Source organism: Aspergillus stella-maris, assembly GCF_047715825.1.
Source record: "Aspergillus stella-maris strain CBS 113639 unplaced genomic scaffold BDV14scaffold_17, whole genome shotgun sequence".
Lineage (NCBI taxonomy): Eukaryota > Fungi > Ascomycota > Eurotiomycetes > Eurotiales > Aspergillaceae > Aspergillus > Aspergillus stella-maris.
This window is the reverse complement of record NW_027396811.1, coordinates 155,103-176,223: the sequence shown is the minus strand read 5'-3', so window position 1 is coordinate 176,223 and position 21,121 is coordinate 155,103. Positions and strand designations below refer to the sequence as shown.

The 21,121-nt window shown below is 50.8% G+C and overlaps 9 protein-coding genes across 9 annotated transcripts; 4 read left to right on the top strand and 5 right to left on the bottom strand.

Annotated features, from left to right (window-relative positions):
• Positions 1–9: 9 nt before the first annotated feature.
• Positions 10–2,470, top strand: BDV14DRAFT_207846 (transcription factor domain-containing protein; the record flags this gene model as incomplete). The annotated part of the gene is made up of 6 exons (XM_073775252.1): positions 10–119; positions 169–297; positions 351–1,005; positions 1,053–1,568; positions 1,637–1,670; positions 1,704–2,470. Exons 1-6 carry the CDS (start codon positions 34–36, stop codon positions 2,468–2,470), a joined length of 2,187 nt encoding a protein of 728 aa, XP_073629744.1. The 5' UTR covers positions 10–33.
• A 1,328-nt stretch (positions 2,471–3,798) lies between these two features.
• Positions 3,799–4,796, bottom strand: BDV14DRAFT_170599 (uncharacterized protein). The gene is made up of 4 exons (XM_073768236.1): positions 4,728–4,796; positions 4,432–4,660; positions 4,131–4,277; positions 3,799–4,051 (listed from the first exon to the last, which is right to left on the bottom strand). The coding sequence occupies exons 1-3, from the start codon at positions 4,740–4,742 to the stop codon at positions 4,189–4,191; spliced, it is 333 nt and encodes a 110-aa protein (XP_073629743.1). The 5' UTR covers positions 4,743–4,796; the 3' UTR covers positions 3,799–4,051; positions 4,131–4,188.
• A 416-nt stretch (positions 4,797–5,212) lies between these two features.
• On the bottom strand, positions 5,213–6,590 carry BDV14DRAFT_170598 (uncharacterized protein). The gene has a single exon (XM_073768235.1). It carries the CDS (start codon positions 6,516–6,518, stop codon positions 5,349–5,351), a length of 1,170 nt encoding a protein of 389 aa, XP_073629742.1. The 5' UTR covers positions 6,519–6,590; the 3' UTR covers positions 5,213–5,348.
• Positions 6,591–8,418: 1,828 nt separating this feature from the next.
• BDV14DRAFT_207845 (cytochrome P450) lies at positions 8,419–10,226 on the top strand (the record flags this gene model as incomplete). The annotated part of the gene is made up of 7 exons (XM_073775251.1): positions 8,419–8,577; positions 8,635–8,662; positions 8,710–8,944; positions 9,034–9,526; positions 9,633–9,743; positions 9,807–9,973; positions 10,052–10,226. 7 exons carry the CDS (start codon positions 8,419–8,421, stop codon positions 10,224–10,226), a joined length of 1,368 nt encoding a protein of 455 aa, XP_073629741.1.
• Positions 10,227–10,811: 585 nt separating this feature from the next.
• BDV14DRAFT_34860 (uncharacterized protein) lies at positions 10,812–11,794 on the top strand. Its single transcript, XM_073776604.1, has one exon. It carries the CDS (start codon positions 10,874–10,876, stop codon positions 11,537–11,539), a length of 666 nt encoding a protein of 221 aa, XP_073629740.1. The 5' UTR covers positions 10,812–10,873; the 3' UTR covers positions 11,540–11,794.
• A 153-nt stretch (positions 11,795–11,947) lies between these two features.
• On the top strand, positions 11,948–13,867 carry BDV14DRAFT_34848 (putative C6 transcription factor). The gene has a single exon (XM_073776603.1). It carries the CDS (start codon positions 11,975–11,977, stop codon positions 13,793–13,795), a length of 1,821 nt encoding a protein of 606 aa, XP_073629739.1. The 5' UTR covers positions 11,948–11,974; the 3' UTR covers positions 13,796–13,867.
• BDV14DRAFT_207843 (uncharacterized protein) lies at positions 13,868–16,195 on the bottom strand. Its single transcript, XM_073775250.1, has 5 exons — positions 15,790–16,195; positions 15,517–15,701; positions 15,388–15,457; positions 14,854–15,304; positions 13,868–14,761 (listed from the first exon to the last, which is right to left on the bottom strand). The coding sequence occupies exons 1-5, from the start codon at positions 15,937–15,939 to the stop codon at positions 13,941–13,943; spliced, it is 1,677 nt and encodes a 558-aa protein (XP_073629738.1). The 5' UTR covers positions 15,940–16,195; the 3' UTR covers positions 13,868–13,940.
• A 402-nt stretch (positions 16,196–16,597) lies between these two features.
• BDV14DRAFT_198583 (putative DnaJ domain protein Psi) lies at positions 16,598–17,866 on the bottom strand (the record flags this gene model as incomplete). The annotated part of the gene is made up of 3 exons (XM_073772998.1): positions 16,598–16,894; positions 16,956–17,653; positions 17,719–17,866. The coding sequence occupies 3 exons, from the start codon at positions 17,864–17,866 to the stop codon at positions 16,598–16,600; spliced, it is 1,143 nt and encodes a 380-aa protein (XP_073629737.1).
• Positions 17,867–18,809: 943 nt separating this feature from the next.
• Positions 18,810–20,780, bottom strand: cp1 (putative carboxypeptidase S1; the record flags this gene model as incomplete). Its single annotated transcript, XM_073771107.1, has 2 exons — positions 18,810–20,504; positions 20,556–20,780. 2 exons carry the CDS (start codon positions 20,778–20,780, stop codon positions 18,810–18,812), a joined length of 1,920 nt encoding a protein of 639 aa, XP_073629736.1.
• Between the last annotated feature and the right edge of the window lie 341 nt (positions 20,781–21,121).

Genomic DNA, 21,121 nt, shown 5'->3' with positions numbered 1-21,121 from the left:
GGGCCATTCCACGCCTCTCTTCTACTGCCAATCATGCAGGCACAGAACTCTGAGTCAGAGCGACCTATGAACAAAGTTAGAAGTGCTGTCGGTAAGATCCCGAAGAAGAGATCTGTTGCGTGAGTTTCGTCTTTTGTGTAGTCTTCTAGTTTTACTAACGGGCTGTAGTTGTCAGCGGTGCCACGCTCAGAAAATCAAGTGTCCTGGAGGACAACCATGTCCTAAATGTCTCTTGGCCGGCTGTGAAAAGCAATGCAGATATGTTGCACGGGACCGGAAGATTCGTGTTGATGAAAGGTGTGCCTGACCCAATTGAATTGCCCACCAAGATCCCAGCTGATACCCTCTAGCTATCTAGAGCACCTCATCAAGGACAGTGAAGAGCTGCGCCAGGGAAAGCTGCACTCAAATGGCACGGAATATCCTGCCCAGGGAATTCAAAGCACCAATGGTAGTGCAGCCCACAGCCCCGAAACACAAAACCCAATAATGCAAGACCGGGCCTGGTTCCAGTCACACAATGTCAACGAGTCTACCCTCCCCAGTTTCGTCAGTGAGGTTGCATGTCCGGCTTTTGCGACGCGCCTGTGCCAGTCGCTTATTGGTGATGATGCATCAACCTCGCATATCCCTCGCATGCAGTATACAGATGAGGCTACGTTGAACCTGCTTTCGCATGCAGGAACACCATGGCCGATCCTTACGCGTGCGCGCTTACTGGTGCGTACTGCGATCGGCCATGCAAATCCCTTGTTTCATTTAACGTTGCGTAAACGCACGGTCGACTACCTTGAGGCTATCTACCAGAACGCCGCCTTTGATGACCCGGTGCTTGTCTGCAAATACTTTGCCCTTTTTGCACTTGGGGAAGTATGTTCTGTGCCTAGTACCCGGCTGAAAGATGGGATCGTCCCCGGGACAGCATATTATGCGCGAGCCGTCAGCCTTCTCCCGTTGCTTCCGGAGCGGCCAAACATGGGACATATCGAGGCCCTATTGAGTCTGGTAATCACCCTCTACCATCACTAACCGGTCTCTTCTAATTGAAGCAGGCCCTCTACAGCCAATTTCTCAACCGATGGCACTCAGCATATACAATGGTCGGAACAGCTCTGCGTCTCGGCCTCTCGGCGGGTCTCAACCACAACATACCCCCAGAGCAATGCCCCGACCCAGTAGCCCGCGAAAACCGCGTCAGAGTGTGGTGGACAATATACAATTTCGACCGATTCTGGAGCCTGAAACTAGGTCTTCCTCTTCAAGTCGCGGAATGCGATGTCCATGTTGATTTGCCTTCCGAGCTTGACCTTAGCATCGTCCCGGACTATTATGATGAGTTTGTGGATAGTTCGTACCAGATTGCACTCATCAAGTTGGCACAGATTACGAGTATTATTATGCGCAGGATCTATAGTCGGATCGCCTTCGCGGATAATTTCTTGCAGCGTGAGCAGAGAATTCTCGTTGATCTGAGACGGTGGTTACAGGAACTGCCTGAGCAATTACGGTGGAAGACAAGTGTGGAGAATCCAAAGACCACTGTTTCGATTCACCTTCAATTCAATTATGTGAGTTCGCGTCTCTCACCTACCCTACCGCAAGACGGTGCCTATCGCTAACCACCTCACCCCACCAGTGCCTGGTTCTCGCCACCCGCCCAGTCCTTCTGAGTATGCTCGACCATAAATTCAAAAGCAACCCAGGTACACAAGCTGAGGCCGGGACTGCGACTGGGACTACTCCTCAACTCCCGGCAGCCATCACCACCATAAGCGAAGCATGCATCCAATCCGCGCGGCGGACTCTAATCCTCTGCGCAGACGAGTGGACGAAGGGATCCCTGCCTGTATACGGGTACGCATTCGCGCAATACATTTTCACGTCCTCGCTTGCGCTGGTTATATCGACTCTTCTCGCGGGAAGCAGCAACGGGAATGGAAATTCCAAGGCAGCAGCAGATGATCGTGAACGTATCAAGACTGGGTCAGAGATGCTGAATAGCCTCGTTGACAATGGGAGTCTGGTGGCGCATGATCTTTCTATTCATCTTCGGAGGGTGATGGATTGTTTGGAGAAGAGACAAAGAGATGGAGTCTCACTCTCATTAGTATCCTCTACTCTCTCGACTAAAGATGGAGATCTCCACGCGCGACAACCCCGAAACACCCAAGCTACTATACAACTTGAAAATACCCAGAATCCCCACGGCATGCATACACAATCACCAAGCCTAGACCCAGGGACAGGCTTCACATCAAATACCACCGAACTCAGCAATTTCTCAGAAACGTTCTTTGATACGACGAACCCGACTCAGCAATACCAGCCTGTGCTGCAGGACATCTTGAGCCAGTCAGTCACGGACCTCGACTTGCTGGAGTTTCCCGGGGGCTCGGGGGCATCAATGCTTAGTGACCTGGACCCGTGGCTATGCCCTACGTTTCCCCTGTGGGATAGTAGTGATGTATAGAGCTAATTAAGGTCGATAATTGATAGTTATTGATAGAAACTTAAGATTATGTCGCCAGCATGCTAAATCCGGTTTGTCTTTCGATGAACTTTAGGCTGTACAAACAAATCTGGGTACATTATGCTGAAGAGGCGAGGTACATGAAAGGGCCTTGGCTGCTTTGTGAGACTCTGAGTTTATTTGACATCACTACCAGCCATGGTACTGTTCTATCAGATGATCTAGTAGATGAAATAGGGTCGTAATAGTAGTCCCGCTTCATCATTAGCGAGGAAGTAGCAAAGCTGCAATACCGTAGCATTTGAAACGAATGTCATAGAATTCTAGAAAGTAAAATTTCCCAGAAGCTAGACAGGTCACTAGGCCTTTGAAAGAAAGACAAAACATGTGTCGTAAACCTTGAAACTTGATGATGGCTGGGAATTCGCAAAGACAAAGCTATACACCAATCGTACCGATTGTACCGAAGGAGAAGGAGGAGGAGAAGGAAACTCACAGCCCATGAAACCGAGGGGCTTTTTTACCTAGGTACAACTTGGCTCGGGTCACTAATACTCTTGAAGCACTGGAACACGGCAGTTCTGCCTGGCAGCGTGGCCATCCGCTGTACAAAGAGCGGCGTGCTAAACTCGGCTGGCCGCAAGAACGTACGGTAACTGTTGCGCCTAGGTTGATATTTCAGGTGTCTGCTTTTTCAGTATCACAGGAGCGAGGTGGTTAGTTTGGAAACTTCAGTTTGTCGTTCCCAGACACACAAAAAGGATATCAAACCGAAAGGCCAACCGAAGGGGCCCTGGGGCTGGTTTTCCCACTCCAGCCTTTGTCTCTGAATTGGGATGAATAACGCCTGGTTCATGGTTCACCTTGGGGACGTCTCTCATTGGGCGCAAAGGACTGCCAGGAGTATTCAAGAAAGGCTGTGCAAAAGTAGGGGAAGGTGTAAGGGAACCGAAGAGATACCTCATGCCCTGATAGGTATGAGAGCTCGGTGGCTCTAGAGCCTTCATGACTGTCTCAGGACACTCAAAAGCCTGGGTTCTTTTGATAGCCTCGTGAATTAAAACAACGTACGAGCCTCTTTAGGAAACGAAACAACCGAAGAGGATTCAACCCCGTTCCAAGTAACAGAGATATGAGGGTACTGGGCTATACAAGCCCGCCAACAGGCACCAGACATTTTGCTTTTAATCATCAGACAACTCGAACAGAACCTCTCTTCATTCCATACATACTCAACATGGAACTCCCTATCGACGCGGTCCGCCGAGTGCTCGATCAAAGGCGCGTGCCCCAGTTGGCCAAGTCAGTTCTGGAGACAGATCTGACTCCCGGGATAAGCTATGGACAATACTCAACAAGCATAGACATAATGGATGACTTTAAAAACCTCTGCAAAAAACCCAACACCGACCCAAATCTCCTAATCGAAGATTTCAAACTAAAATGCCACTCGCAAGAAACGCTCAGCGAGAACGGATACCTTGTCGGCGAGCCAAATACACCACTGCCAGTGCCAGAAGACAAAACCGCCAAAGTATAAAATACGGCATTTGGCCCTCGCGTTAGTCAAGTAGCGCAACTCTAGATTTCACCCACTACCCGCGTTAGCAAGAACCCAAGCGACAAAAGATAAAGGATTATAATGGAATGCCACACTAACAGCGCCTCAGTATCATAGTTTGCAGTGTAGAAATAATACCCATCCAAGTATGGCTGAATCATCTCCCTGTAATACTGCTCCAGGCGGCGCGATTGGATATGGATGTCTTTACTCTCGCGGTGCAAAAACATGCATTTTTTATGTGGTCTAGGCGAGTAGGGACCACGGGAGAAGTGAATATTAGCTTCTTTTCTCTTCTCGCCTCGCCTTGCCTCACCGGAACTTGTAGGCCAATTCCCCAATAAAGCCATTCGCCGGTCCAACACTGCAGGTATCAACACATAGGTACGTAGGTACATACCTTTGAACTGACGCGTATACGCGCCCTTACTCTCCAAGTCCACCTGCGTGAGCCCGAAGCGCCCGATAATTTTATTGACAGGGACTGTTTTCGGCTCCTCATTGTTCTTTTCAGGGCCGTAATCGTCATTGGGTATATCGATCCATTCGCAGTCTAGTTTATATACGACGCTCTCGATATCGGTTAGGTTGTATTCGTCTGATGCGAATGCGTAGCCGGTGACTCTGTCCTGGTGATCGTATAGGTGGTTAGCCTCGACTATTTATCTAGATAGTATTGGCACAATGACTGGATACCTTGTAGATGATCATAGTGCCTATGGTATGTGCAGGTTGCTAGCTGGGTCAGCATTAACTACGAGAGAGTTTAACTGACACAGAAAGACATGGGCGCCGGGCGCATCGCGACTTTTAAGCGGGGTTTCTGTGACAGCACCCCTCCGGCAAACGTGGCTGCTTAGCTATGGTGCGGGTGCAACAGCGACATATCCATTTCTGTTCGGACGAATGTCACTACTTGCTGAGACTCGCCGAGGCGTGAGTGGGAGGAACTGAAGTCGGCGCCAGCTACGTCTTTGACATGCATTAACAAGACCATATGATGATGAGACATGGGTTCGTGAGGAACCGTGTCCGTGCACCCCTGACCTGTGCAGAGCGATTAGTATGTAGGTACCTAGGTGCATTTTATACGATGATTGATTGAAGCGCGCTCGGCTGCCCCTGGGCTTGAATCATGAGTGCCCATCGATGAGCAAGTAATACTGATTGATAGTAGTAGAGCTATTCATCTCCATCTTGTAGAAAACCCGATAGAGCTCCTGAGAGAAGGCTCTCGTCTGATTATGATTAATTTCGTATTGGTATGACTAATTCGCTTTCTGTATACACAAGTATTATTGTTTAGAAAATGCGGCATCAAACAGGCTGAATTGATTCTTCAGGTATAGAATCAGGCGAACTATATTTGTGCTTGTTACGACAAGCAGTAGGTCTCGCAGGCCGCGTGCTGAACGTTGTAGATGGAATTGAAACTGGTGACAAGACTGGACTGCTGATGGCGCTGGTCATACTGGTGGCAATAATGCTGGATGACTGAGCAGGTGTCGAGGATTGTATAGGAGTTGGAATTAAAATATGGCTGGTTGTTTCTTCAACCGGCGTTGAGGTGGTGGGGACAGTAGTCACACTAGTGGTCGAGACCAAAGGTTGTGATGAAGTGGGTACAGGAGCTAGAGAGGGCGAGACAGATATGGAAGTCGGTGTTGTCGTTGAGATGGAGGATGCAGGGATAAGCGAGCTCGATGGCAAGATAGTGGATGAAATAGGTGAAGAGGAAGGGGATGATCGAGGCGGAACGACAACAGGGGTTGAAGATGATGCCGACGAGGCCGAAGAATCGACCGGAGGGGACGACGGGGTTGAAGTCGGCGCAACAATAATACTCGACTCGGATGACGAGGTAGTTGTAGCAGCAGCAGTGGAAGTGCTCGTAACAGTGACAAAGTAAACAGAAGTGATATCAGTAGTCAAATACTGTATCTCAACCCCGGTCTCCGTCTTAGTAATTGTCTCTGTGCAAGGATCAGTTGCATAAGGCTTAATGGCCTGGAACCCCTGAGCAGAGACCGTGGAAGCAGATCCATCATCCCAAAGATAAGCACAAGAGCTGGAAGCGGGAACATAATTAACAGCATTGCAAAGCCCTGCAAAGATATTGCAGTACAGATAGCAGTTGTTAATATTTGCTTGTCTGGCGTATACGCCCAGCGGAGGCCTGGTGACCGCACCAGAAATCGAGACACCGCCGCAGTCCTCGCGCCAGTATTTGCCGGCGCTGGACCAGGCATAGTCGGTGCATTGCCATGAGGATGGAGCGGTTGAGCCGATGGTGCATGCTGTTGTGGTTGTGATTTGAGCAGCGGTGGTGGTGATGATGTTCGTCACGGTGGTGGGGAAAACGGTAGTGACGGTAGCTATAGAGTTGCTGGTTGGATTGGCGCCTGGTAGTAGCTGTGTCGTTACTGCCAGGGCTAGAGGGACTAGACCTGACAGCAGAGATAGGGCTGTAACGACTGAGAAGTACATGGTGGCTGGGTTCAAACAAATGACTGGTTGGGTCAGGACCTGCAGCAAAACCACGGATAAACCAGCTCTAGAGGTTCCGGCAATAACAGTGATATTATATTATCAAGACAGACTACTGAAGTAAATTATGAAGTAGATCGGCAAATATTGCCATCGGATAAGGCCGATCTCCACTCGCCACGCGGGTTTCTATAGTTCATCTCAATCCGACAGATCTGGTACTTTCTAGCGATAAACACACTAAAAGAATCCACTTTTGCACTTGAATAACATTATAGAAGACTGGGCTAAAGGATACTGGCTACATTGACTGGGGAGGCGAAGTAACATGACTCGAGTCTTAATGATAGGCAACCCCTATCCAACCCTACCTTCGCAGCACCTTCAAGAGACGCATTCCTCCTCTTCCAATCCAAGGTCTTGCCTTCTGTAATCAAAATTAAGTATTCCTTCAATAGTATGACTGATGGGGCAAATGAACTTCACTGAGCTATAACTGAACCAATGCCGCCCATCCGCTCTCACGGCAATCGTCTGCTAGGTAGCGGTGATTCGAAAGCCTGGCTCATTTTTCAAGCATCAGCTGTGCAAATAGAAAGTATAACATGGAGGAAAAGAAAGGAAATACATACGACCACTTCAAATTACCGAGCATAATGTTCTTGCAGCTCAAAATCACCATTGCAATGTCGTGTCTTTGCTGTTCTTTTGAGGCCCCCGCGTCCGCCACTCCGCGATACTCCGCCGATGATAAGAAAGACTGTTCGGCCTCGTCGAACCTGACTCGTGATGCTCTGAGATCCTCCAGGACTTCTTCCAACGCCGTCTGCGCATCCTTATGCCCTCCGTGGAACATCTTCAGCGGAATCACACTGTCTATCTGGTCTTCTTTCTATTTGGTAGGGGAAGAAATGGAACATCCTTTGAATCAGTAACGTTCTTGACTGCAGAGAAAAAAGACGCGGCTCCAACAGGACTCTTATGAGCTTATGCAAAGACGAATAACAGGATTTCACATACCAATTCTTTTTGGAAAGATACCACGTCGTTCACTCTAGTGGGGCGTCTTAGCATTTGATTTTGTGGTATGAGATGGTGGTGCAGCCTCTGAACTCGAGCTCTTGATAGTGATATATCGGAAAATCAAAAGACTCACATGATACACGAGATTGTAGTTTCTTCAAACATGGCTTGAATGGCCCGATGGCTGTATACCCATTCAGGAATGTCCAGGCCATACGCGTATCTAATATGCTTTGTGAGCCGGTCCACCAGCGTCTCGCAACTACGACGAAAGGACAATAGACATGCAAGATTCCCTGCTACTCACTCAACAGCCATCAAACAAGGGTAGATACCAATGGCCTGCGACCTCGTTTCCAGGTATTCCTCCCAAGGCGGGAAATCAGTCATCCGTTGCTGCTGGACGTTGCAGACGGAATTCACGAAATGATACATCGAAGCTGCATAACGCCGGAGGGCTTCTTTAGGTAGTGACGCGACCGAGGTGTTAGCAAGAATTTCCAAGACTTCCTGAGAAAGCAAGTATACCTTTAGAATGGCCCGTTTGCAGGGCCTTCCAATCTTCTGGAAACAAAGGGAATTGTGTCGGCGCTCCCCAGTGTTCGGAGGGTCCATGCGTTCCGGATGGTAAGTGTCGGGCTCGAGACACCATGTTAAGTAGGCGATAGTGTCTTGCCGGTACTGCTCAGTGCCTGCTGCGTCGAATCGAAGATTGCCACAGTCGATTTCTGTCTAGTCTTAGCTGGACTTCTTCTTTGCCCATACCTCCCTTCGTTCCAGTTTCCTTACCATCATCCCAAATAAAATACTTAGTTGCTTACAGTCAGTTTATTATTATAGGGTGGAAAGCGTGGGTAGGGATAATCTAACCCAATACATGAACTCCGCCAAAGGACGGATTCGTTCGAGGGGATTATCAGCCCAGAAGTACGCTGCCACTTGTGTAAAATCTTCCTTTCGGAGCTTCTTTCGCAGGAGCTTGTATCGTCTTTACTGTCACTCTTTGAGCTACATTCCGGGCCCCAAGTTGGTTGCAGTAACGCACCTGCACGAGTTCTACCATGATGTCATCCGGAATGGCATGTTCATTTAGGAAATCGAGAAAATGCACAAGAAATACGGTACGTCTTGGATGCTTTAAGTGGTCTAACCTAAGTCCATGGACCAGATCCAATTGTGCGCATAAATCCACGAGAGGTCCACGTCAGTAACAGTTACTTCTATGGCGAAGTGTATACCGGTGGTCCCCGACGACGAGAGCAAGATCCAAAGATGACAGCGCTGTTCCCCTCGCCGTCAGCCGCCGTGGAAACTGTCGATCATGATCTCCATTGTGGACGGCGTAATATCCTGAACCCTTTTTTCTTAAAAGGAGCTATCAGGGCCATGAGCCCCTACTCCAGGTACTAATCATCAAGCTTGTCCGCCGCCTGTCGCAGGCACATTCAATAGGCAAGATAGTCCACCTTGACGCCGCGTTTGCAGCCCTGAGCGCAGATGTCATTACTTCTTACTTGTATGGCGAGAACTACGGGTTCTTGGATACTCCAGATTTCCAAAATAGCATTCTGGAGGGAGTCGAAGAGGTAGGCAATGCCGCTCACTGGATCCGATTTATGCCCTGGCTCGGCGCTGTCCTCGCCAATGCACCCCGGGCCATTCTCCGTAGATTGCGACCCGGGATGTGTGGGATATATGACCTACAAGACAAGGTTACTGGGCACCTATGCGCCCAGGAGCGGTCGAGGCGGACCATCTTCGACGCCCTGACGGATGAATCAGTGCCCATTGCAGAAAGAAGCCAGCAGCGACTACAAGATGAGGCACTTATCTTGCTGGGGGCCGGCACCGAAACGACGAGCAATACACTGACGATGGCCCTTTTTCATCTGCTTTCGCAACCAGAAAAGCTCGCCAAACTACGTGAAGAGCTCAATCAAGCAGGAGATCTATCCCTCCCGGCTATAGATAAATTGCCGTATCTGGTCAGTATACTTCCCAACGAGAGCGGATCCAAGGGGATAAGGTTGCAGATAGGACAAAGCAAGAGAGCAAGAATAAAGCTGACCATATGTTATTATCCATCGACAGATCGGTGTAGTGTTCGAGGCGCTGCGGCTTTCCCATGGGATACTCATGCGTTTACCCCGAGTGGCACCGACCGAGGTCATCAAATACCAGGGATACGCAATACCCATGAACGTATGTACTAAACCAATACATCTCAAGTCCACTTTCCAACTTAACGTATTACCTACCATCCAGACGCCCGTGAGCATGTCCAATTACTTCGTACACATGGACCCGACCATCTTCCCCTCCCCGGAAACATTCCTTCCTGAGCGCTGGCTTCTGCCCGAGGAGGATCGAGTCCGGCTATCCAAGTACCTGGTTGCCTTTAGCAAGGGGACAAGAGCTTGCGTGGGAATGAAGTAAGTAATCTCATCTTCCCAGTTTCCAGACAGCGGCGCGACCATAGAAGTAGATGCACTGACGCTTTTACGAAAAAGTCTCGCGTACGCTGAGATATTCACCACTATTGCTGCCCTCGTTCAACATTTTGACATGGAGCTCCGTGACACCAGTTTCGAGAATGTTCGCGTGGTTCGTAATCTCGAGGTTCCGCGTCCGAAAGAGGGGCGATGGAGTGTCAAGGTTCGTATTACTGGAGTTAGGCTGGGTTGAATTTGAAATGTGGTGGCTATTAGATAGTCCAAGAGGCACAGGCTTGTATCTATTGCATTAAAAGTATTGTAAATGGATGGCGTCTGGACTGACTAGATGGTTATGGTAGTACTCCAGTGCAAAGCAAATGCGTCAAGTAACCAATTAAAAAACTCATTTTGATCTTCGACACTAGGTGAGCCCCTTGCTTTTCATTCGTCCATTGTGGTGCCGATGTTGAGAACATGCTTTTGGGCATCTAGTGAATTTTCCTGGATGGTATGAGATATGCTTTTATTCTTCCGAGTTCGGTCTCATGGAGCACCGAGAGATGATAATAAAGGGGAAATTACCTGTGAATATGCCTGTCCTCAATGTTGTTGCTCATGAAGAGCGTTAGTAACATTAGTTATGGTCTGGTTTAGGGGCTAGAATCATTGCATCTATTTGTACACCTTATCTCAATGAGCTACTGTCCAATCTGGATTGTACTTGAAGTGCCAAGTTCTGTGCAAGTAATGTAGAAGGATTGAGACCGAGTTTGCGCATGGTTATTTATATCTCACAGTGACGCTGAAAGTCATGTCGATCTGCCGTCCCCACCACTTCTCCCTTTCTTCTTCATTATTCCCACTCCTCCTTGACTCATCAAACAAACACTCACAACAATGACATCCACCGACAAACCCAACATCCTCCTCCTGTCCCTCTCATACCGGGACTTTCTGGACGAAACCTACGCGCCGCTCTTCAACAGACTTCTCCAAGTTGCTAACATCAAGCGCGCCAAGACCGTGTCTGCCGCCCTTCGAGTGCTGGCCGAGAATACCTTCAAAGCCATCATCATCACAGACGAAGGACTCGCGTCATCCAAGCAGGCAAACCGTGAAGTCCTCGCCAAAGTCAAGACCTATGTCCAAGATGGCGGTCTCGCCATAGCCGGTCTCCATTTCCCCAACTTCACGCGCATGGACGCCTTCACCAAGTTCTTCGACTACTTCGGTCTCCCCTGGACGAACGGCGACTATCACCGCACAAGTTTCCAGCTTAATCCCTCGGGTGTCTTTCCTGGGAGCACCAGATATGATGTACTACCGGGCCATTATAGCATGAAGGTTCTTCATGTGAAGAACGCTAGGCCCGATGAGAAGCTTTTTATTCCGCAAGATGGAGCGAAGACCCAGAGCCGCGTTTTTTCTGCAGAGTACGTGGATGAGAGCCAGGCCGCTGTTGTCGGGGCGAAGCTTGGGCGTGGGTTCCTGGTCTACTGTGGAGATGTTAATGGAGAGGATGGTTCAAATCGGCTGATGGTGGCACTTTGTGGGTTTGACTGAAGGAGATGGACAGTCAGAGAACAGGACCTATTGAGTGCGACCTTGATGAGCTGCGTCTGGGTGATAATCGGTTATCAGGGACATTTATTTGCCTCAGGCTCAAACTAGACCATAGTTTCCATTGACCGCCAGCGGTAGTGTGTTGATTAGGCATATCAAGCGATTATCGCCGGTTGTAATACTGGGCTTTGCGGGGCTTTAGCTAAATTGATATGAACCAGACAATCTCTGTCACATCATTGCCAGGCATTCAACACCGCTTTCCAACTACTATAATAGAGACTCCTGTATTGTAGGTCAATGAGAGACCATACCAGATCGGGCCCGTGACTCCAACGCACGTGACGCACCGAGAGCAACATCAACAGGAAACCACAACCTCAACCTCTCTCCTCTTCTCTTCCCAGTCCACAATGCCTCCTCTTCAAATCCTACATGGCTGAGCAGAATAGGAAGCGTTCTCGCATTGCGTGCACCTCCTGCCAGTCCCGCAAGCGCAAATGCTCCGGCGACCAGCCATGCACAACCTGTGCGCAATTCGGCGCTGACTGCCACTACGACCTGCTCTCACGCAAGAAGAAAGACCTCCGACACTTTCAGCCCCAGGCACAGTCCGCTGCCAGCTCGCTGTTAAGCCCAGCAACAGTGCAGAATGACATTGCTTCAAGACGACAGCACGACCCATCAAACCCAGCTGCTCTGGCTGGGCTGTTACTGAAAGCTCTTGAAGCGAACTCGGGTGCTGCATTCGCAAGACGTCTCAACCCGAAGAATGACATCGCCGGGGCGCCAAAGCTGCATCTGTTTGGATGGAATGTCGGCGCGCGCTATTCGACTCCAGAATGGACGCAGGCCTTGGCCTCCGTAAAGCTGCGGGCTATAGTGGAGATTGTTTCCCAGGATGAGATGCGGTCTTTGGCTGGGATATTCTTTGAGAAGGTGGATCTGTGCTATCCTTTCATCGATCGCGATACCCTACTTCGCCAGATCAGTCGGCGATGGCTGCCGTCATCGTCTGAAGCTTTGGGATACGGACCCTACGATGCGGTATTATGCGGCGTGGCGGCCTTTGGGTATTTATTCTCCCGTCGACAGGCCAGTGCAACAGAACTGCAGCTTGTCGAGTCAGCCCGCGTTATTCTCGAGCAGGGACTACAGTCTGAGCCGCTCTCTCCGCTTGAGACGGTGACCGGCTGGGTGCTTCGAGTCGCGTACCTACGCATGACTACAACCGCGCACGCAGCCTGGATGGCCAGCTGCTCCCTGATGCATCTCATCGAGGCAACAAGCATGCATATTGAACCAACATCAAACGTAGCCCTCGATCGCGCCTCAACATCAACCTCCGGCTCTTGCAATCCAGAAACCCGCCGCCGCCTCTTCGCTATGGCTCGCCATCTCAATGTCTGGATTTCCTTTGAGCTCGGCCGCTCTCGCGTAGTTCTTCAAGGCGCAACGTCTCTCCCGCCAAGCCAACATCCAATCCCACCCACTGCACTCAATGGTGCCTCATCGCCACCAATCGGAACAAAAACAGACATATTCAATCTCCTCCCAATTTCCGAATCCCTAGACCCAAACGAAGCCCAAGACATCTCAACACTCGAAACAGCACTCTCGGATGTCTTGACCATAACCCCCGCAAATGCCCCGCTGACCTTGGTCCAATGTAACCTAACTCTCTGCATCTACCGGCGTCTCCGCTCCCTAAACTCCACCATCTCGCCAGACCATCTCGACCACATCCTCTCCCTCTCAAGCGGAGGCCTAACCGCCGCGTCAGAACTCGTAGCGCAAACCTCCCCCTGGCACCAGGTCGCGAATGTCCCCTTCCAAGTTATCGTCACGCTTTTGGCAATTGACACCCGCGCCTCGCTGGGCATGTTAGGGCGCGCTGTCCGTGTCCTAGGAGAAGTCGCACAGGTATACGATACTGAAACCATGCGGGAGGCGTACACAACAGCCTACCTTATGGTCGCGATGCATCAGAAGAGGAAAGAGGAGGATTTGCGGGTTATAAAAGATGTTCTGACCTTCAATCCTTCTTCTTCGGCTTCGACGTCATCGGTGTTAGTGCCGCAGGGCGTCAGTCCGACTGGTTTAGCGGCGCAAGGCCAGACAGATGCAGGCGCACAGATCCGCGAAGCGGCTGTGCAGTCGGACCATACACTTATGGACTACCCTGGATTTTCGTGGCTGAGTGATATCCTGGTTGATATTCCGAGTTTGAGGGATTTCGATATGGATCCTCTGTGAGACCTGGGTGGTAAGGTTATGGATTTTTGGTCTATTCTTGAGGTTAAAGATCCTAGCCCGCTATGCAGTGGCAGCTTGTTTATTTGGGTATATGCGGTATACGACGCTAAATATCCAACATGGTATATGGCAAGGTTGGGAGCGCCTACTGCGCTTTACTCCCTTTATCCGCTGCTCGTCCCTGCGGCCGAATCCCATTTGACCGCGCAATAAGGCCCAGCTTCCACAACACCCACAAGAAGCCCAATGATATAACAGCCACAGTTCCGAGCTCAATAACCCGTCCCGAGAGGAATCCGTCTCGCTCATCAAGCGCAAGAACAGGAACATCAATCTTTTCGACAAGCAACCCATCCTCACGAACAGGCGCAGGATGAACCTGGTAGAACATCGTCCTAGGACCAAAGAGGCCCTCCCACCCAAGATCCACCCGGTCAAAGGGATTGACGCCCATTTTCGTTCCATCCTCTGCTGTGCACGCCCAGAAGACGACGGGCCAAGGGATTGATGCCGAGCGGTAACCTGATGGGGATGGGTGGAGGTACCGCAGGTGCAGCGGAATCGTGACGTTCCAATTTCCGTTTCCTACATTTGCACTCTCCTCGGATGATGGACTTGCCAGCTCAAGCAACCACGTCGACCCCCACCGCGACACAGACCAGTCCGGAGCCTCGAGGTCTGTCTCGCCTGATACGGCGCGCAAGGCAGCAATGTTATGTGATTTGAGGAAAAGCGGGTCCGAAGTCGAGAGCTGGTATTTGTCGCCGAATGTTGAAGAAGGGAGGGTGAGGTAGGTGTGTAGTGCGCAGGATGCGTCCGGGCGGGCAGGTGGCTCTTTCAGAGCTTCGGGGGATAAAGCGATGGTCATTTCGGGGTGCAGTCCCGTCGGGGCGTTGAAGGATACGGTGTATGTAGCGTCTGTGGGGAGGGCGTGGTGCCGTGAGGGGAAGGAGAAGAGGGTTGGTTCTGTACTCGTCAGTCAGTTCTCAGTCTACAAAGTGCAAAGGTCCAGCATCAAGCTAGAATCCGTTCAGAGGGAAAGGGGAAGGGAAACATACTCATCTCCTCATCCCTCCCAACAACACCTAACAACCCACCCATCTTGATCTCCTCAACATCATTCGCTTGCTCGGCCCCCAAAAGCCCAACCTCGACTTGCTCGGCCCCGCCGCGGTTCTTCTTGATAATCTCCGTCCAGCCCCTCCCTTGTCCTTGTCCTTGTCCTTCTCCTTCTCCGTATCCGACCCCCGGCGCCTCCGCCCAAAACGCACTCACCGTCACCGCATGCGAAATACTATCGTAGTTTATATCGAGCGAGTCCGCGGACAGAAGCAATTTCGCGCGGGAATGGCATTCTCCTTTGTCTGCCGCTGTCGCGGACGTCCCTGTGCAGATCTTTTGCTCGATATATGTTGCTAGATTCGTGAGGGTAGGAAGGAGCGAGTGGTATTGGTATGCGGCTGTTGATGCGAAGCGCGTTGAGAGGATTGGCGGTGTAATGAAGGATTTCTATTATTGGAGAGAAGAAGGAGATGCGTTAGATTAGTTTCGTTGCAGAAAAAGATAGGGGATGAAAAAGGGAGTGTTCGTACCTCTGCACTTTCGCAATTCAACCCGTCATCGAAAATATTTTTGAGGAGTGTACAGAGTGCTATACCTGCTCTATACCACAGCCAATAGTTAACATTGCACTCGTGGAAATCTGAAACGAATCAACTCACCTCGACCCCTCCCCTTCCCCCTCACTCTCAACACCCTCCCCGAACTTCCCAGCGCTAACCAACGGCGAATAAAATACATGCAACCCGGGACTAACCCGACTCCCCATCGGCGAAACAGCCTCATATTTCCCCTCCCTAGACCACCGAATATGAACCTCGTGTGTGTGACGGAGGACGCTCCATACCTAAGAGAATGGACCGGTTAGTCAGTCAGTAACTCATTCATTCTCTTATTCTTTCATCAGTTGGTAGAAATGTAGAGTGCGTAATTACCTCGACAGGAATCTCATCAAACCCCAGCGTTATCCGTTCCTCTCTCGCTGCGTCGATGGAATCGATATGTAGTGCGTCCCGCGTGAGTGTTGTCTGGGAGGGAGAGTATGGCGCGGAGGGGTTTTGGATGTATGTTAGGCGGTGGCGCATTCTGGACTGTTTCGTTCTTTGTTTGTTTGCGTTTGTTCGGTCAATATATAGACAGATAATGGGAGGGCGGTCGAATCTGTGTGGTGGTGACGTTGTTGGAGGGAGCTATGAGTATGATGTCGGTGTCGGAGTTGGAGATGGAGATAACGTAGGTTGAGTTGGAGAAGCTCCGCGGCGGACCTGGCGTGGGTGCGTGGGTGCGTGGCCCAAGCTTCTTTTCTATTTGGGGTTGGCGCGGTGCCGCTTTTACTTGGTCTATAGATGCTGACGCCCAACTGCATTTCTTTTCCAGAGATCTCGGGTGTTTCATCTGATCAATCAATCTTGATTCTATATGCAATTACTAAGTTCTTATTACTTTACGCTACAGTGTCCTCTCTAGTAGATGTAGGTATGACTTTTCTTCAATTCGTGTCTCGGCTCCCGAAGGCTAAAAAATGTATTGAGAATAGAACAACATCACAGTTATATCATGAGGCTCAGCAAAAAAAAAAAAAAAAAAAAAAAAAAAAAAGAGGTAGAAAGAAAGGTAGAAAGAAGTGAATAGAGATAAAACCGTGACCCCAACGCCAACATGCTGAAAGTGTATACTGCATCAAAACAAATCCAAACAAAACAACCTCATCCTCGACCAAACCCATTTCTCACTTCCTCGGGCTCAAGGAAGCACCTCCCGAATCTTCTCCTTCTGACTACTACTCAACGTCTTCGGGAACTCAACATTAACCCTTACAACCAGGTCTCCCCTCTCGCTGGGCTTCTTGCTAACCGTCATGCCTAAGCCCGGGAACCGCTCTTCGTACCCGGGTGGTGTTGGGCCGGGCTTTGAAACCTTGATTGATTTGCCGTCGATTGTGCGCACGATGCGGTCCCAGCCTGTCAGGGCTTCTTTGAGTGTGAGGTCGACGGGGGTTATGAGGTTGTCGCCTTGGCGGCGGAAGGAGGGGTGTTCTTTCTGCTGGCCTGTTAGTATACATTTTTGATTTGTTGGGGAGATAATGGGGGTTATGGCTTACCTCTGTAACAATCAAATGCACATCCTGCCGTCCACCCTCTTCCTGATCGCCTACACCGCGGTACTTGATCTTCGATCCCGTGCGCAATCCAGGCTTAATGTTCGCCTCAAGCGTAACATCCTGCACCGTCCTCTTCCCACTCGCATCAAACGTCTTGCTCTTAACGGTAACTTTCTTCGTGCACCCGCTCATAATCTCCTCTAGCGTCAACGGCAACTGCTTCTCGATAACAGTCGGTTCGGGCGCGGGCGCGCGTTCTCTAGCCGATGACGTCCGCCCTGTACTTCCAAATCCACTCGGGCCTCGAGAGCTCCTCATTCGAGGTCCACCCCGTCCACCACCTAGCCCGCCGCCAAGCATAGAGAAGAGATCGTCGTCGTCGCCAAACCCGCCGCCCATCCCGGACTTGGCGAAGTTGCGGAAGATGTCGTCCGCTGAACTAAATTGGAAGCCTGAGTTGCCACCGCCGCCAGAGCGGGATGAGAAGCGGAAGGTCTGTGTTCCGCTGCCGGGCATGCTTCCGAATGAAAATCCACCGGGCATGCCACCTGCACCTTCGAAGGGGTTTGCGCCGCCACCTCCACCGCCGCCGCCGGATGATGGTGCGGGACCGCCGCGGAGCAGGTACTCGAGGCCGAACTGGTCGTAGACTTTTCGCTTTTCGGGGTCGGAGAGGACTTCGTAGGCTTGGGATACCTCTGTACTCAACAATTAGCTATACTCAATGATAAAACAGGTTTGGGGAAGTAAAAGTATGACATACCCTTAAATTTATCCGCCGCCTTCGGATCATCCTTGTTCTTGTCCGGGTGATACTTCAGCGCAGCCTTCCGGTAAGCCTTCTTGATATCATCCTGTGAAGAATCCGACTTGACGCCGAGGGCGTCGTATAACTTTGTTTCAGCAACCATTGTGTCCTATCTTATTCTTATGCGTCTGTTTGGTTCGTTTTCGCGTTCGTGTTCGTCTGGTTATGTGTAGGTGAATATCTGTGTGGGTAGGTATGTGTTGTCAAATTATGCGGTGAGATATCGCATCGAATTGGAGCGCTCGTGAAACTTCAAACTCAGTTAAGAGATGACAGGAATTCGCTTCGTCGTTTAAGCTCTCGAGCAAATGGAATGGCGTGACACTTTCTTGAAAAGATGCTCACACCACAACCTGTCAAGCCTTTATGTCGCTGCCAGCTATCGTCGGGCAACTCGAATGACGTAGAAGGTTCGTTCGGGTCGGCTGTTAGTGCGGGGTGTAGTCGGCCTTTGTATAGGTAGTTCGAGTTCGAGTGTTTTCGTACGCAATCTTAATTAAAAGTAGCGTCGGTTATTTTGGAAGGTCGAGTGGCGTTATATAGAAGTGTCAACAGGACGAAGGTCGAACTTAAGAGTGGTTCAAGGCAGTGACGCAGGAGCAAGTGGGCAGACAGGGCGATCTCAGGCAGAGCCCCAGGGCGGGCGCGGGCGGGCTGTGACGTGTGACGTTGTTGGTCGACGAGATATAGAACGTTCGAGAAGGTTCGGTTGCAACAATGCTCTTTTCGAGATGAAAATTGGAATAATTTGACCATGCTCTTGAATAAATTATCCAGACTGTCAAAGTAGGGAGAATTGACTTTTGAGACTATTTATTAGGTATAAGTTGGGGGGCTGATGCGTTAGGTGGTGCCGGTGAGCTGGTGTACGGCCTCGGTGCCCGGTGCCTGAAACAAGCTGAAGCCAGATCCACAACTCGTCAATATGACTGGATAGGTTCTCTAACCTCTTTCCAATTGGTGCAGGTCCTGTTTATAGCTAACTATATACACTCAATTTTCTACCTATCTACGGAGTATATCCAATCCATGTCCCAGGGCGCGCCCTACTGATCAACAACAATATAATCCTCAATCAAGGCAGTCCCGTTCGCAACAGCCTCAATCTGCTCCTCCGTACAGTAAGATCCAAGCGACAAAATATAACAAGTCGGCTCCGGACTCTCAGGAACCGTATTCGTAACGTTGTACGTCGACGAGGGGCCCTTAGTACTGTAAGTCGTGCCATTCTTCCCAGCCGTAGGGATCTTCCCTGTCGCAATGTCGCGATTGAACATCGCGCGGTGGAAAATCTCATATGCCGTTTCGGGCTGGTAAGCTGGGACTTCATGGCCCGCCTGAAAGACGCGCGTGAAGGAGAAGTTGCCGTGTTGGCGGACGAGCCCGCCGATGTAGGACCCATTTGTGTGTACGGGTGCGTAGCCAGCGGAGCGGAATGCATCGGAGGCGCTGTATTCGACTTGCAGGGAGACTTCCTCGCCGCCGTTCCAGGGGCATGCGTAGTCGCGGTCGCCGTAAACAAGGGCGACCTTTATGCCGGAGTCTAGGACGTATCCGATGTCTTCGAGGTAGCCGCGTACGTCGGAGCGGGGGTAGTCCCCTGTGTTGGAGAAGCCTTCGTAGACGCTATCGACAGACTCGGTGAAGTTGATGGGGACTCCCAAAGATTTCTGAATCCAGGGTTTACTCAGGTAGCCTAGGTAATAAGGCGGAGGGAAGGGGTCCGGGTCGAAGTGCGAAATGTCGTAGTACCCGCGGCCGGAGTAGATAATGTAAGGCCCCTCGACGTTATTGCTGCAGTAGGAGTTTGCTTTTTGGCAGATGGCGTTGACGGTCTCGTTGTTGCCGTACATCTTGGGGTCGCCCTCTGCGGCGGCGGCGCGGCATTCCAGGATTAGATCTTCGCAGCCGCCGGGTTTGCTCCATGCTTCCATTGCGGCGTTGTAGACTGTTTCGTTGATTGCTTCGATGCCGTAGGTGTTGTTGTATGCCATTTCGGGGTATAGGGGTGATTGCACGAGCAGGTCAATGCAGCCGTTGATGATACCGAGTGTGTCGAGGTGGATGTAGTGCGATGCACCGGGTTCAGTAAGCTGCCCATTCGCAATTCTCTCATTCTGCTCTTGGAAGAACGCAGTGAAGGACGGGCCGTACCGGCCTCCATACGACTCTGTCCAGATACTAACCCGATCGTCATGAGGCTTGTAGGCCGGGAACTCAGTAAACCAAGTCTGGGCAAAGTGCCACAGAGCGCGGGCCGCGTTCTCCGTCGTGTTCGCCGTACTTGAAGCATTCAAGCTCGGGAACGTGCCGACGTAGAAGGTATTGTTCTGCTCGGGAACGGTCGTCCAGCCCGAAACATCGCGGATCCCAGTTAACAGGTCGTATGTCCCGTTTGTCGGTGTATCATAGCTGAACCCGACCTGGCTCGGTTGGTCAATGTAGAGCATGTTAACTTCATTATTCCACGACCAGGGATTCAATTCCGTGGAGTTCGAGTCCGCATTGACACGGCAGGGTCCATTCTCCTGCATGAGGCCGATCATGGAAGAACTTCCCGGACCGCCATTCATCCAAATTGACAAGGGCGCATTAACAGGGTCCTTGCGCGACTCGAAAAACCAGAAGAAGCTGTTAATGGGATACTCCTGGTCGATCCCGAGATCATTGAGTGTTCCCGGCGGGAGATGGACATAGCCGGAGTAGGACTTGACTCCGGGGGTTGTCTCACAGATACCGGGCTGCCGAGATGTCAGCGTGACTCAGACATTTAAGCTCGGGGGAAAACAAACCTCCTTATACGAAATGGTTACACCCTCTTGATGCTTCGAATAGATAACTTTCACGTCTTCAGGCGTAGGAGGGAAGTACTGCCCGGCAGCGAGGCCGACCAGGCCAGCCGAGAAGCCGAAGAGCGCAGAGAGCGAGGGCATTTGAACAGACACGGATACCCGCGAGACCCAATCTGCGAACAAAGAAGGGACTGAGGAGGAGAGATCATCCCCGAGGGAGTCCATGGTTCTTATAATAATACGAGAGTCGAGAACCCCCCACGGCTGAAAGCAGGGTCAATAAGCCAGCCAAAGGTTGAATCGTCAATAAGGCAATGGGGATCAAGCGTTAATAGGGGGGGAGCAGCGGGGGAGTGCCGATCGATGTAACGGTGCTGCGGTCGTCTCCAAGGTACGCTGGGCGACTGGCCCCAAGCTCCCGCTAATAATGCTAGGCGGATGCTTAGCGGCGTGATGTACAGGCCTGCAGTGCAACGGAATGATAAGTATTGGATGAAGATTGCATGATTGATCAGTCTTCATTTACTGCTGAAACAAATTGACAATTGATCTCGGAGGAGAATCCG

Bases quoted from the DNA above. Each gene is read 5' to 3' on its own strand.
- BDV14DRAFT_207843 (XM_073775250.1), bottom strand. From the start codon at position 15,939: ATGCGCCACCGCCTAACATACATCCAAAACCCCTCCGCGCCATACTCT. The intron at 15,458-15,516 runs GTGAGTTGATTC...GCTGTGGTATAG, and splicing joins GGGGAAGGGGAGGGGTCGAG to AGCAGGTATAGCACTCTGTA. The intron at 14,762-14,853 runs GTATGTTTCCCT...TGACGAGTACAG, and splicing joins TGGGAGGGATGAGGAGATGA to AACCAACCCTCTTCTCCTTC.
- BDV14DRAFT_34860 (XM_073776604.1), top strand. From the start codon at position 10,874: ATGACATCCACCGACAAACCCAACATCCTCCTCCTGTCCCTCTCATAC.
- BDV14DRAFT_170599 (XM_073768236.1), bottom strand. The intron at 4,278-4,431 runs GTATGTACCTAC...CTACTCGCCTAG, and splicing joins GTATACGCGTCAGTTCAAAG to ACCACATAAAAAATGCATGT.
- BDV14DRAFT_170598 (XM_073768235.1), bottom strand. From the start codon at position 6,518: ATGTACTTCTCAGTCGTTACAGCCCTATCTCTGCTGTCAGGTCTAGTC.
- BDV14DRAFT_34848 (XM_073776603.1), top strand. From the start codon at position 11,975: ATGGCTGAGCAGAATAGGAAGCGTTCTCGCATTGCGTGCACCTCCTGC.